Source organism: Zosterops lateralis, assembly GCF_965231275.1.
Source record: "Zosterops lateralis genome assembly, chromosome: 2".
NCBI classification, from domain to species: Eukaryota; Metazoa; Chordata; class Aves; order Passeriformes; family Zosteropidae; genus Zosterops; species Zosterops lateralis.
The window spans coordinates 108336240-108351331 of NC_139763.1; the positions used below are offsets into that span (position 1 = coordinate 108336240).

General features: G+C 37.0%; 1 protein-coding gene across 3 annotated transcripts in view; it reads right to left on the bottom strand.

Annotated features, from left to right (window-relative positions):
* CADM2 (cell adhesion molecule 2) overlaps positions 1–15092 on the bottom strand; it is a 570185-nt gene that overhangs the window by 105098 nt on the left and 449995 nt on the right. For all 3 annotated transcript variants that reach the window (XM_083855090.1, XM_083855089.1, XM_083855091.1), the window contains exons 3-5: positions 10804–10956; positions 8146–8283; positions 2117–2287 (exon numbers count right to left, since the gene is read on the bottom strand). In XM_083855090.1, coding sequence (XP_083711216.1) covers positions 2117–2287; positions 8146–8283; positions 10804–10956 — 462 coding nt within the window. The remainder of the gene's footprint in view (positions 1–2116; positions 2288–8145; positions 8284–10803; positions 10957–15092) is intronic.

A 15092-nucleotide genomic window follows, 5' to 3' on the forward strand; every position in this document is an offset into this window, starting at 1 on the left:
GTTTCCTTTCAAAATGTGACCAGCATTAAGACATCTGAGTATGCTGACCATGGAAATGTAGGTGGCAAGGACAAGGACAGCAAAAGACTGTTCTTAGTCTTCTTGTCACCAATAACAGAATACTTCTTTCTCCATAGCTTTAAATGGTACTCTCTGCCCTAAACTTCAGCTTCTTTTAGCACGTTTATCACTTCTCTTTCCGTGTATAATAACTCTGTACCAGTGCTGGAGAGTATTAAATTGATTGGTGGAAAATTAATGGAGCAAGCAGGAATGACAGAGAACAATTACTTGTGCATTATGGCTTTTGATAAGCTGGCAGTCTGAGGGGGCACTAACATAAAGCACACCAGCAATGGATATGCCCAGTGCAGCCTGACCTTGTTAGAGAACTTCAGTGAGGCCAGAGAAGAGGGGAAAAGGTCTTGTTCAAAACTTGGAGAAACAAGCACAGAGGAAGATGCACCTCACTGCTATTTGGCCTTGCTAAAAGGGTGGAAATTAGAAGGAAACAACAAATATTCAGTAGGTTTTATATACAAGAGGCCATAAAAAGGCTGTTTTTTGCTTTATGATGCTCATGCAAACCAGAGCCCTGCCCTTACTTTCAGTCACATTACATTACACTGCAGCCATTTTAAACCTTTTTTAGCTGTCCAATTTCTGTATCTACTGCTCCATTCAATTTGGTTCATTTCCTGTGGTGCCAACATCTTGAGCAAGGCACTGAAGAAAGAGCAAAGAATCTGGGAGTGAAGGCATGGGCAAGTTCAGTGGCTGATGGCTGTGCAATTTAGAATTCAAGGAAAGAAAGTATTTAGGGATTCATGTCTCCAGCACAGATGCATTTGAATATATTAGGAGAGGTGTTTAATAGCCATTTGGTGAAGAAAGGCCCTGATCTCTCTCAGTAAAATGATGGCCAGAATGTTTCAGAAAACATTTTTAGCACATATGCTAATCCACATTCTCTTCATTTTCAGACTTTTTTTGCAGATGGCATTTTTAGCAAAGTTGTCAGCTTCTGTGCAACAGAGTGCTTTTGCCATTCCTGCATTTTACATGTGCTGCAAGTCTTAGATGCTTATAGAAATATCCCTGTTTAGAAACAAGTTACATATGGCAGCAGTCCTTGACATGGTTCCTCAGGAAGTGGCTGCAGTCACTGAACACTTGCCTGCTTCAGGGACAACCTTCTCTGGTTTGTAACAGGTTGATTGCACCTGGTCTAGACACCAGAGGTCTTTTCCCTTCCCCTGCTCTGACATTTTGTTGTTGCTAGCTAGGCAATGAGATGTACAGGTGTTCTCCAAAAAACCAAACAGCTGGACCCTGAAAAATGGTGGATATAATACAAGTGAGTATGAAAATGTCAGCTGATGGTGAAAAGGTGTTCTCTGATGTGTCTCACAGTTTGTAAGTGACAAAACCCCACTGACTCAAAGGACAACCTGACTTCAGAGTGAGGCACACAGATAGAAAACCAGATCCATTCAACTTTGAAACAATGCACCGTGGAAAACATCATGTCCAGAAATGCTATTTGTAAGAAAAGAAATAGCCAATATATAAAGATGTAATACAACTGAAGTTTGGATTAGCTAGACTAATACCTTGTGTAGGCCAGGCCTAAAAATAAACCCTAAAGAGCTTTTCTTCCTGAATTTGTGCTATTAACAACTCTACTGAGTTTCACTTGCAGGATTCAGCATTATTGAGGAAATCTGGTACAAACTTTGCATATTTATACTCTTGTTTCAAGTTTCTAGAAACTTTTAAGGAAAACTGTAAATGAGGATGCTCTTGATGTTCAATAACACACTTACATTGCTTCAATGATAACCAAAAAAGAGAAATGAATTTTCTCTCCACTGCTTCTCAAAGAAAACCAAGTCCCACAGTGCTCCCAATGGTAAAGCTTTCATTAAACTTTTTTGAGTCACCCTTGCAAAAATAAAATAAAAAGCACACCCAAGCAAGCCAGATACAAACCACAGAAACTGGCTATAAGAAAGGATGTTATCTATCAGCACAACACTAGAAGATTTTGCTCCAACAGACACTCTGAAACAAAACAACACCATAAAAGCAAGCATGTATAATGGGTATTACTTACAGTGTATTTCTAGAACCTGCATTGCTATCTGAGGTGTGGAGTTTAGGGACTCATGATCTACTCTGCAACTTACGACTGCACCATCATCACTGCGATCTGCTAGGAAATCCAGCGTGCTGCTGACTGTGAATGTTTTACGAACTGTGTCTTCTTCTTTTAAAGATTTAACATCTGGAAGAAAGAATAAGCAATCAGTTACCTTCCCTGCATTTTTGGAAAAAAGTAGTTCAGCATTAGACAGCTAAATTTTCTGTCACAGTTGTTGGAAAGAACAAATCTTTCATTTCATATCTGTATTGATCTCTTTAATATAAAAGTAATTAGACTTCAGTTATTCCTCAATTTGCTCCACTGTCAGAGTAGGAGATTGAAAGAGAAAAATTTAAAATTGGTCCCATAATACAGCATTCAAACAGAAATTCTATGCATTATTACCTCTTGAATGTTTAGGTCCATATTTGACGTAAATTTTCTCAGTAGTTCATCTGAAAAAGTTTGGGCTCTTGTCCCACCCTCTTGCCTTACGCATTCAGAGTGTCACTAAATTTTAAATTTCCCAAGTTCACTCTTGTAGCCTCTCACAGTAATGCAATTTATGGATATTACTGAAGCCATGTGCACACAGTCAGATTAATCCTGTGCTTACTTTATTCATTGCTTACTCTGTTGTTTGGTTAGAATTATGCTAATTTACTAATAAAACTAAACCCAGGTATAGTCATCAGTGGTAACAAATAACTGTAAATAGGGCATGTTATAATATTTACTGGAACATACAGATGAGTCCCAAGAAGACCAGAAATAAGATTAGTGCAGAGAACTTCCACTCACTGCTTTATATAATTCTAAACTGAGCTGATAATTCTGTGCAGATCCAGTTAAAAAACTGAGTTTTCAGCAGAGACATTGCAGTGGAGGGAGCTTTCAGCTACACTTAGGAAGCATCATCTCAGCTCAAGGTTCACATTCAGAACATTTCTTTGTGAGAAATACATGCTAGATCAGAAATTAAGAACCCAAAGAATGAGCATTTGTGTTAAAATGTTTGAATGTATTCACTGGAACATGAGATCTTCTTAAACAAACTTTAGAATTGTTTTACTTGGTTCCCAACTACTTGTGATACTTATTGATTTTAGTTTATTTCAGAAAAATGGCAAGCTTGTTATATTGATTTATTGCAATGAAAGCTTGAAAAGACATCTATAAATACTTAAACATATATATTAAATTACACTGAGATTTCATATGTCCTCTGTGCCCTAAAAAAGTGAGAGGTTTCAGTTTTTCAAATTATACTAAATCCCATTAGAGAACAGAATGACCTAAATAAAATTTCCATGAAATATCAATTTTAGAAAGCAAATCTTCAATGGCTTAAGCTCCATCTTTTTAGATTAAAAATACCTCTGACATCAGAGAGGTGGTCTTTATCATTGTCTCCAGACAGACAAGGACACCATGTAGTTATATAGTTTCCATTTTCCCCTAAAAATAATTATTTCTTGCATGCAAGAATTTTTCTGCCTGTTTGCTGCTAAGCTATAAAAGATTTCAATTTCTGCCATGGTCAATATTAATATTTAGGGATTAGTAGGTGAGAGAAACATTGACCAGAGCTAAAGCAAAGTTATTATAATCAAACACCAAATGTCTTCACTGGTATTTAAAGCAAACACATGTCATTTTGTCCCCAGAATTAGGTTTCCAAATTTAATAATAAGCACTTATAGAGGTAACATTCTGCTTATAAGTAATGTGCACATCCCTTTGCTCACTGACTTCAGGTGGGGGACAGAAGACTCCTGAAAACATCAACAACTTAAATTTTATGGAGAGGTTGCGGATCCTTAATCCTTTAGAAAAACAAAAGCAGTTAATTTCTTAAATTGATGTTTAGAAGTCTCTCTCTAGGTATCTACTGTGTGAAAGAATTCAACTCTCAGAACTAACTTCCCCTGCAAAAAGGGCAGTGATAATAATATTCTACAAACTATTGGCATCCTCACCAACAGAAATTTTTAGCTTGCCCTCCTTATCAGCTGTATTTTCTCAGATGTTTCTTTGTGGCCAAATGAAGGTGTGATTGTAATATGTGCTAATTGAGTGCAAACCCAACTGGATGTCAGAATGGTGGAGATCAGGTGCTGGGTACACACCATCCATCACGATATTATACAGAAATTTTAAATATGTCAGTTGTACCGTATTGTTTAATTTGTCTTCTTGCTGCTCCTCTCTCTCCTAAATATTCTGTTGAAGAAAAGGTTGAAAAGAAATCCATTGCAGAAACATTTTGTGTGGGAAGCACTGTAATGGAACAGGCTGGAGGGATACAGCTGTATACAGAGGAGGACCCTGGGGCTGTAGGACATATTGAACATTAGTCAACAGGCTGCCCTTGCAGGGCTGAAAGCCAAAACCCACTGCCTTGCACCAGTAAAAGCACAGCCAGAAAGTCAAGGGAAGTGATCCTTCTCTCTTTGGCACGTGCATGGCTACACTGAGAGCACCAGGGCCAGTTTTGGGCTTTCTGAAGAAAAAATGTACAATAAACCTGTTGAAAAACACTGTGTGTGGTCAGTGGAGCTGTACAAGGACATATTAAGAAAGCTGACATTACTTAACCTGAGGAAATGAAGAGTAAAACCTGATCAGACTGTTGCATTAAAGTACATTAATTATGGCCATAGACAAAAAAAAGCCAGAATTCCCTTAGAGGTGTACAGCAAAACTGATGCCAATACACACAAGTTACACCAAGACAAATTTGGATTATGTATCACAAAATACCTACAAATAATGAAACCACTCCACAAGAGGGCTTTTGGAGGCTGAAAAATCTAGCCCAGACAGAAATGTTTCTGTGGGACCTATGTCCTGGGAGACTTCTCAAACCTGAATTAGAGAAGACCTTTAGCCACTTCATTTAACCTTGGAATAAATGTTGGGCCAAATGAAAGCCGGGGATCAGCTGTGGGCCCACTTCCATGACTTTCAGACAGGTGCACATACAGATATGCCTGTATCAACTCATACAGCTTTATATCTCATAACTGTAGATGTTTGATAGGGAAAATAATAAATGGAAATTATAGAATGTCCATCATCCATCATCCATTGCTCATTGCAAGCTATTTACAAAAGCACATACCTGTAACACACAGAAATACTCATCTTTTAAAAAGACAGTTTTTCTGGTTTTACATGGCAGATATAATTTTTGTTTACATTTAAACTCAAGTTCTGACATGGAATGGCCTTATTATCTAAAAAAAAAAAATCTTTGCTTTAGATATTTATCAAAGCAAAATGATCAGTGCCTCTCTGAAATCTTTGTATATACTACAGAAACTTTCTCAAAGTGTCTTAACCTGTTGCAACAAAATGAACTTATTTAGTTTTGAAATCCAATCTACTTAGGAAAAGAAAAAAAAAATCCATTCATGATATTCTCGAAGCCTAAAAAATACATTATATAAATTTGTTGAAAGAGCATGTAACAAATTTTGTTAGAAAAAATAGGCAATTTAGAAATGAAAAAAATGCATCTAGATTCTCCAGTGTTTTTTCCTCTTAATAATCTTCCAGAAATGCCACCAGAATGCTAAACTGCAGATCCCTTTGTTAAGCTGGTGCATACATGAGTGACAGAATGCTAAAGGAAAAGGTGTGGCACCCAGTGCTTCACATCCAGTCTCTCTCATTACTAACACTTACTTTATCAAACACTATTCCTTTACCAGATGATGATTCCTTTTTTGAGTAATAGCAATGGAGCTACAATTTTAGAGTGGCTTTTTCCCCTCTGGTGCAACTCTGATCTCAGTGCATCATTTATATTCGTTTGCACCATGTATAATACAGTGTAACACAATTGGATTTACTGGTGCTAGACAGACGAACTCCTAACCTTTAATGTCAGCTGCATTAGCATATAATTTCATATCTATTTTCTCAGATTTATCATTTCACCTTTTACACTGCACAAAGCTAATGTAACTTCTGCTGATGCCACTGCAGACTGGTTAGGTTATTTTATTTCTAACCTTTGAGAAATGGCAATGTGCTCTTCAGAAGACCTAGAAAACTAAACTGAAATGAATGTGCTCAGTTCTTTCCTCTTATTTCTGGTTGTTGGGGATTTTTTCCCCTTTACTGCTCTTTTTCATACTCTTTTCATACACCTTTGTTTCCCCATCACTTTTTTTTTGGTTTTTTTTTTTAATCTCTTCAGGAATTCTTGAGAAGAGCAAATTAGTTAAAAAAGTCAAATCACCAAATCGCTGGCTTCAATTACATGTCATCTAAAGGAAAGGCAAAGGTATTACACCAGGTTTTAAAACATAATTTTTAAAATAAGATCTTTTCAAATATGTGTTGCCTTGCTCATAGGCCAACTGTATCAGTGTTTCTCTTATAGTATTGACATGGCTTAGAGTTATTTCCAATCTTTACATGCCTTGAATATGTATATTAATCCTGCCATCTTTTCTGGAGGACACAATCTATGCTGTGCCATGTGTGTTAGTGGTGCTCTTTAATACTTCTTTTTGCTTACATTTGATTAGATGCTGCATTTCTTTCATCAATTTCCTCAAATTTCCCAGTACTGAAAAGAATTATCCTCTATTTCTTAATTTTCTATTCTTGTTACACATTTCATATTATTCCAGTCTAAAATGCTAGTTCCTTCCAACACTATTCTCATTTGCATTAAAAATATAAGGACACCTCTAGAATGTACAGGATTCCTTAGGCAATCATCTGAAATCTCCTTTATTTACCAATTTTATAGCATAGCTCTGCTTTTGCAGATTAAACTCTGGTAGAGAATACTAAAGGAAGACAAATGGTTCTGTAATTAACTCTGTAACTTTGCTTGAGGCAGTTTATTGAGTTAATGAAATCCAAAATATTAGACATATCAGATAAATGAAAGGTGGTTTTTTGTTTGTTTGTTTTTGTTTTTCAAAGCTACACAGAAAAGATGGACTTTGAATCATTTATTCATCTGTTCTTATTAAAGAATGAGTAGAGATTGCATGAATAAATACCAATACCATTTCCTTTTTATCCATTTACTTTATAATGGGCACCTCAGCTGGCTTGGAGGTATGACAGCCTTCTCCATCAGGAAGCTCTCTTCACTCACTCATTCACCAATGAGGATTTAAAACTACGCCAGCATTTTTAAGAAAATAGAGTAGAAAACTAAGTTCTAAGCAAAGAACATACCAAAAATGATGAAAGAGAAGATGGAAAGGAAAATAAACAGCTTTTCATATGCAGCTCTTTCCTAGCTCCTTGAAGCATCCTTGAAGGCAAATCCTTGCTGTCAGCTTTGGTTTTAGTCACTCAATGGCTTTTCAGTTACAGCTGACTTTGCCCAACTCCCCTCAGCCCCTGTGAAGTTTTCCTGATCCCCTTAAAAGTTCATTTTCTCCCTCCTCCTCACTGCAGACTGTCAGTGTCCTTCCCTCAGCTGGAGATTCTGAGTTTCCAGCTGAGATTCCCTCATTTGCAGCACCCTGACTCCTCCTCACCAGAGCAGGCTCCATAGCTCTCCTATGGGAAATACATTCTCCTGTCAACTCCAGATGGTTCTGCCTCACCTGGGCACAGTTTTTAGGGGAGTGTAACCTAAACCTGGGGATTAACTAAATCAGAGATACCCCATGTTGGAATGGCATAAGAGAAATGGAAAGGGAAAATATCAGGGATGAGTGGTCTGACTGTGATAACAATTCAGAAATCATTTCTCTATGAAGCCTCACAGTTGAGTTCATAATGCTGCACAGAGTTCTGAGCAATCCAAAACATCAGTTTTTACCATTTGAAAAAACAATAAAAAGATGGTTATATGACCACTACAGTAAATTACAATCAATTCTTCATCTGTGTAATATCCCCTACTCATTTCATGACCCAACAGGAGCAACTTCACAAACACAGGTTAAAAAACACAATTCTACAGAATGTATAGTTTTGATAATTGGACCAAATGACACCAAAATCCCTTTAAATACCTTTAACTTCTTTGTCATTCTTGAACCATCTGATATCAGCTGCTGGCTTACTACCAGATGTCTTGCAAGTGAGCTGCATCCTCTCTCCCTCCATAACTGGTGAGGTAAATCCAGTAATTTGTGGCTTCTCAGGAACACCTAACAAGCAAACAATCCAAGTGTTTGATAGTGAGTTTGATTTGAAAATGATAGTGTCAGCTGCTGCCACGAATGCACGACCAACACAAAGTTCACTTCTTCATGTGCTCTAAATTCTGGAATCAGGATAATTAATTCCTCATGCCTTGTCAGTTAAACCTTTTTCCTATTGTAAATTAACCATCATTCTGATTCTAAATAAATAAAGAAGGAAAGCAGGAATTACCTAATTTTCTAAGAGAAACAGATTGCATTTTAATAAAAACCTTATCTCTGTATATTCTGCATGCAGGTCTAGTCTGACTTGTTACAATATTTAAACTGCTCAGCACAGCAAGCAGGATGACAAAGCACATTAGAAGCACAGCTGTGAAAATTAAACATTACTGGCAACAAAAAGCTGAACTGACCTAAGTTCAGAACAGATATTTACACCTAAATAATGAAGACTTTAATACAAAATCCAGGCAAAAGGAAGGGTGAAAATAAATACTGGAGTAATTTTATCTTCAGAGAAAACAAAAAGTAAAACACCAAGAGGTATAATCACAGCTCCACCAACTATGGAGAGTTCTTCAGCTCTTGAATACAAGTTCTTCAGAGGAGATCACATAATTTGGACCTACCATAGAAATAATATTCAATTTGGAAATAGATGTTTTTCAATGAACCATGGAAGACTTTAAAAAAACAAAACATGAAGAAACTTGGGAAAGTTTTGATTACTGGGTGCATAAATCCGTTTAAACTTACCTTAGACACAAGAATAACTTATATTAAAGTAATACTGATGACAGCAATTTAAAAATCTCAAAAAATGCCATTTCTAACTTGCAGTTACAGTGCTTTGGTGCATCACATCTGTGGCAATATAAAGGGCTCGGATGCAGTAATTGATCCCTTGCCCTGCATTTAATAATTCAGTTTTTCTACATCTCTTTTCCCAAATGGCAGATTATGTACATAAAAGCAAAGCAGCATCACCTATTGCATAGTACATCTCTTTAATAAATCTACTCCTCTCTTTCAGGACAGAAAATGGTGTCTATTACAATAGCTTGACACTTAAATTTTCTTAAATCGAAAGCAGAGCAGTCAATAAAGAGATTATTAGTACATAAAAGGATAGTTTATCTGATTAAAAGATGCAATACATCTCAGTGGCAAAGATCTCCCTCTCCAGCAGAAAATGTTTTAAGAGTTTAAAATGTTACTACTTTGAAATAGGAAATTACAAATACTAAATGAAAAAAGGCAGGAATTCTAAACTGTGCAGATTTCTGTCTTGGAAGGTAAGTAAATGATGCTGGGAAAACTTCAGGAAACCCTTCCCTAAAATGAAGGAAAAGCTTAAAGGACTGTTAACGACCAAGTTCCTTTTGTTAATAAATATTGGCTGGATATTTTGGGGGGTTTCTTGTCTTTGAAACACCTTTCTACGTTTTTCTGCCATTTAAAAGGTCGAACTGGTGCACTCCTCAATTGTTTAGATCATGAAATGCCTCTCCATAGAAAGAAGATTAAGCACAGGCAGTTGCTATTCCAGAATATTCTGCTTTGAGTGGATACTTTTTGTCCTTAATGGCAAACTTGTGAAGATTTTATAAAATAGTCTCACAGGGACTGAACGGGAGATGTACTTCATATCCTAAGCACAAAACCAATTCCCTGGCTGGATTAATGTGAATATTACTGCCACAGAGAATATCTTACATTAGTCCTATTAAATTCAACTGTCTGCCCATCCACATATAAAAATAAAACAAAAAGAAAGAAAGAGTCATGTTCAGGGACAGAAGAAAGGAAAAAAAAAAAAAAAAGAATAAAAATCAATCTCTAAAATCATATAACCTCTTAGGTTCATAGGTGTGTTTCAATGAACTATAGCAATTTTAGCTGATTGGGCTACTGACATTCATAGAGTCATATAAAGCTTCAAGCAGAAACTTTATTTCCTGGGCATCTCTTGAAATCTATTGCTTTTCTATGTGTATCTATAACCTTTGGGGAAAACAGCAGAGCACTTAGAGGATAAAGCATAAAAGAAGCAGCAAAACCCAGGGAAAATTTGCACTTTATAGACAAAAAAAAAAAAAAAAAAAAAAAAAAAAAAAAAAAAAAAAAAAAAAAAAAAGCAGAACAAGCCAAAAAAATTGCACAGCTAAGGAAAAATGATAAAGCTCTAAAGCCCGTTTTGATTTCATGCTTTCTGATTTTCTCCCCTTTGCCCTAGCCAATAGATTGTCAGGAGATGAACACATGCACCTTCCCTGCACTCCTGGTGCTCGGGATGTGAGGGTTATGTCCATTTTATGAGGCACTCGTTCCGTGGTGTTTGTGTGCTCCCCAACCCATTATCCCGCCACGCCGCCGACCGTGAGAGGAGACACGTTATTCCTCATACGAAACAATAAACATCAGGGGAAACCAGATCAGACATTCACATCCATCTTCTGCCAAGCCTCAGAAAAGTTCATTCTTATCACAATTTGCCAGGAGCCTGAAGAGCTTCCCACTTACCGAGGACGGTGAGGAAAGCCTTGGAGGTTTTGACGGGCATGGTGAACAAGGAGCAGGTGTACTGCCCCTCGTCCGACAGCGACACATCGCTGACGCTGATGCTCAGCTCGTGCCACGACGCTCGCACCAGCTCGATTCTGTTGTCCCTCAGAGCTGCAAAACAAACAAACAAACAAAAAAGTTCCATCAAGGTTGGATCTATCTCATGGGGTACAAGAGGCTCAGTGAAGGTTCCTAGAGAAACCACGCCAGGGTGTGGACACAGCTGTCTGTGCAGAGCAGTTTGTTTTCTCTGCGCAATAAAGGAGGAGAGTTGAGCAGGTTTCTGAGTGGTGCATTTGATGCTGTTTTACACCACAACAGACTCCAAGATTCAGAAGGCTGAAAATGACTCCTTTATTTTTGGGATGTGTCTCCCTCATACACTATTTTACTCAGATCCATTTGATTGGTGAAACAAAGGCAAACCTCTTCAACCAGGTTGGTCGGACCAGAGGGACATCAAGAAGAAGTCCCTCCTAGGAAAAGGAATGAATAACATAGGTACAGTTACAAAAACACTTCTGTTTACAGAAAATTCCCTGGGAAAAGAATTTCAGAAAACCAAAAGACCTCAGGCATGGAACCAGGGCTACAGTGTATTGAGTGATTTGTAACACATATAAACCTAGAAACTACAGGACATGAGTTACCTCTGGCCTTCCTCTGAAAAATCCCAACAATGACTTTGATTTCTGACCCCTCATGGCTTTGTTCAGTGCCTAAAATAAATCCTTCCCAAAGCCAGCCTGTGTTTCACTTATTTACAGATGTTGACAATCCTGTATCTAGCCTTACATAGTTGGCCTACAGACTTTTCTCATGTCCATTACTACTGTTAAAGTTACTTCTGTTAATAAACAATGGCTGGATATTTTGGGGGTTTTCTTATCTTCGTAACACCTTTCTATGTCCTTCTACCATTTAAAAAGTCAAACTGGTGCACTCCTCAATTGTTTAGATCATGAAATGCCGCTCCACAGATTTCTCAAATTCTAATATAAATAGTTATTTAATAGTTATTATTTATAAAAAAAAATTCTAAATAAATAATTATTTCTTATTACTAAAAGACTGAAAGTTCTATTTATACATGCATATGTAATACATTGGGCTGTTCGAGGTAATCGAGTATAGTGGCTTTCCTTTTTTGATTATGAATAAAAATAAGATCTCTTCTGTTTGAATGAAAGCAACAAGAGTGAAGGAGCCTTTAGATTCATTTAAATTCAAAATGTCGCTTTAGGTAATTCTTTAAAATTTAAAGTATTTTATACCCTATACTAAGATGAATCCCCATTTTCTATCAAAAAACTGACACAGCATTGCCAAAAATTTTAATTTTATGCAGTAAAGTTGCTTTAGGAATCTGCATATATTATCCAAGGCTTTCCACAGCATAAAAATATAAATATCATAAGTGAGCAAACAGCAATTCTCCTTAGCAAACAACAAAAAAGCCTCTGTAACTCAGGAAGTTTAGCTGTTTAGATCGAAATGTCTGGCCTGATAGTGTGTGAAACTTCAGTGAGTGTATTTTCACAGCAAGCCTCTGAAAGTCAAAAGTAAAATGGGACTATGATATTTATCAAGACAGTTATACTTGCATATTTGTGAGAAGAATGAAAGTGTTCAATTCCCTAATGCTGTTCTCTCTCACCTCTTTCTAAAGCCTCCAAAGACTCTTAGATTTGTCTAGTGTATCTCTTCCAATGATAAAAATAAACAAAAAGTTTTAATGTGGTTCTTTTGCTACTAAACCTAGATGTTTCTGCTCAATTGCTGTCCAAGATCCAGGCAGATTTACACCAAAATAAGAAGATACAGTGAAGATTCAGCAAAAATGTCACTTGAATTTGTCTTCTTCTAAGGCTGCCATTTAGGTTTCTTCTCACCAGGAAATTTCAGCTGAATCTGCTGATTATTTCAGGGTAGGCCAGCTAAAGCTCAGCTTCTCCTGCAAGGTGTGAGGACTGAAAGGTGGCAGCTTAGGCAGGCCTAACATACAGGTAATGCCATGGACTTCTTCATGGCACATCAAAGGGACTGAGGCTGTGTGCAATGGACACAATTCCAAACAGAACTGAGATCTCATCTGGCCAGCCATAACAAGAAAAAAAACCCTCACAATTATTTAGTTTATAGCATCAAATCCACATAATGAAGAAAATAGGAGCAACCTTAAAGCAAACAAGCAAGTGAACCAGAAGCCAAAAAATCCAAAACTGACAGAATAGCTGAGAAAAACAATCTCAGGAAAACAAAAAAGCACATAAAACAAGTGTCTACCAACCCCAAACAGCAGCAAAGCTGATCATTGTGGCTTTAGCAGCCAAAACTCCTCACAACAGTGAAGCTGCTGTTATCTTTGAGCAACAGCTCCAAGTGGGGACTCAGAATTCTTTCTCAGCTTGTCAGTTCTAGTCAGATGCAAATGAGAAGACATAAGAATGGTAGCTCATTTCATATTAATGACCTTCCAAAAAAAAAAATTCAAGTTCTTCCAAATGGTTTGATCGCCACCACATCAATTTATTTAATTGGGCAACAGCAGAAAAAATAGAAAAACAAAACAAGCAAACAAACCAAAACCAAAAAGCCTCTCAGCACTCCACAATTTGGAAGTGGTGGTTTTTTTCCTCACCTTAATCTGAAATTATTTTTAAAATAATGCACTATATCATCTCACATAGTATTTTAGTTTGTTATAATTTTCAGTTGCTACTGCTTTGTGATAAAGATTTATGTATCTGTTGAAATATCCTCCTACAGACGGGACAATGTGTAGAATTTCATGCCCTAAGAAGAACAGTAATGAATTCCACCAGAGCACAACTGGTCTACAGATGATGCCAACAGCACATCATTTTGATCTCACAATTGAACTACAAACTGTTCCCATCAACTACATTCCTACTGCTCCCCTCCACATTTTTTTTAACCTTGGTACAATATAAAAACCTCAGCTCAGTCAATTTTGTGGAAAAGCTGGTAAAAACTAGCACTGGTCAAGAGAAGAGATCAGATGTTCCATGTTTCACTACAGAGTGGATTTTATTGAAAGAACTGCAAGAAAGTTTTGTAATGGAAATACCAACACAGCCTTTGCAATAAATGCTGCAAATAGCACCAATATAATACTCCTGTGCAGGAAAGCTGTTTGTCAGAAGCATTTTTGTAAGTACTGGGTTTAAAAACAATTATCTCTTCCATCATTTCTAAACCTGAATATCTCTAAGCTTCCTGTCTACACAGATGACAGACAAACCAAATTTTGCTCCTATGGCTTAGAAAAAAGTTAGCACTTACACAGAGTCTTTTTAGAGTCTTATTTTCAAATTGTATACCTGTAACTGCTTCTATATCATCATCTGTTTAGAAATACACCAGTTTCTCTTTGTGAAATTGATAGCTGTGATGGATGCTAGAACTGGTCTGTTTCCATTTTTCTGTCTTGGGTGCATTTTGCTAAAAGGGTGATGGAAACAACAACAACAATGGAGAAACCAGGGATAGTTCTAGCAACCCATGATATCCAGGCATTGTGAGTGAGTGGAGCAGGGTCTTGCTCATGGCAGAAAACCTTGCCAAGCCTGGCAGCCCAGGGAGTTTGGACAGAAGGCAGCTACTGAAAGGTACCAAATGGCAAGCAGCTCCACCAGAGAAGTTCAAATAAAGTTCCATAAAGTAAAATACAAAATGTTCCATCACATTTAATTAGCACTTGAACACAAAAAAGTAGAACTCTGCTCTTTTGGAAAATCTTTGTTTTTAACATTTCACTTTGTTAGAAGCCAAACAGACCCTTCTGACCTCTTCCAGGGGATTTTAACCCACATTCCTTAATCATTACCCTACCCATAGCTTTTTCCATACTAAAAAAAAGGGTAAATAAACATAATATTTATTTGACTTCTGGGAAATGCACATATGCCAAAAGCAGTAACAGAAAATACCAGCACTGGCATCACTTTGCTGGAGTCTCATGTTGCAAGCTGTTTGAGAAATACAAAATGCAACAAGAAATATAATTACATAGTAAATTCCGATATGCCCTAGGTACATTATTTCAGTTTTCTGTAATTCCCAGGCACATATGATGTAGTTAATTTGCAAGGCATGAAATAATTATGCATAAAACACTTGTTCCTAAGCAGACACACTTCATTTATTTTACCTGTCATTCTCTTTTCCTGCGGAAAAGATTTCCTTTCAGAATGTTCTCTGACACAGAAGCAAGCAACCTTGAT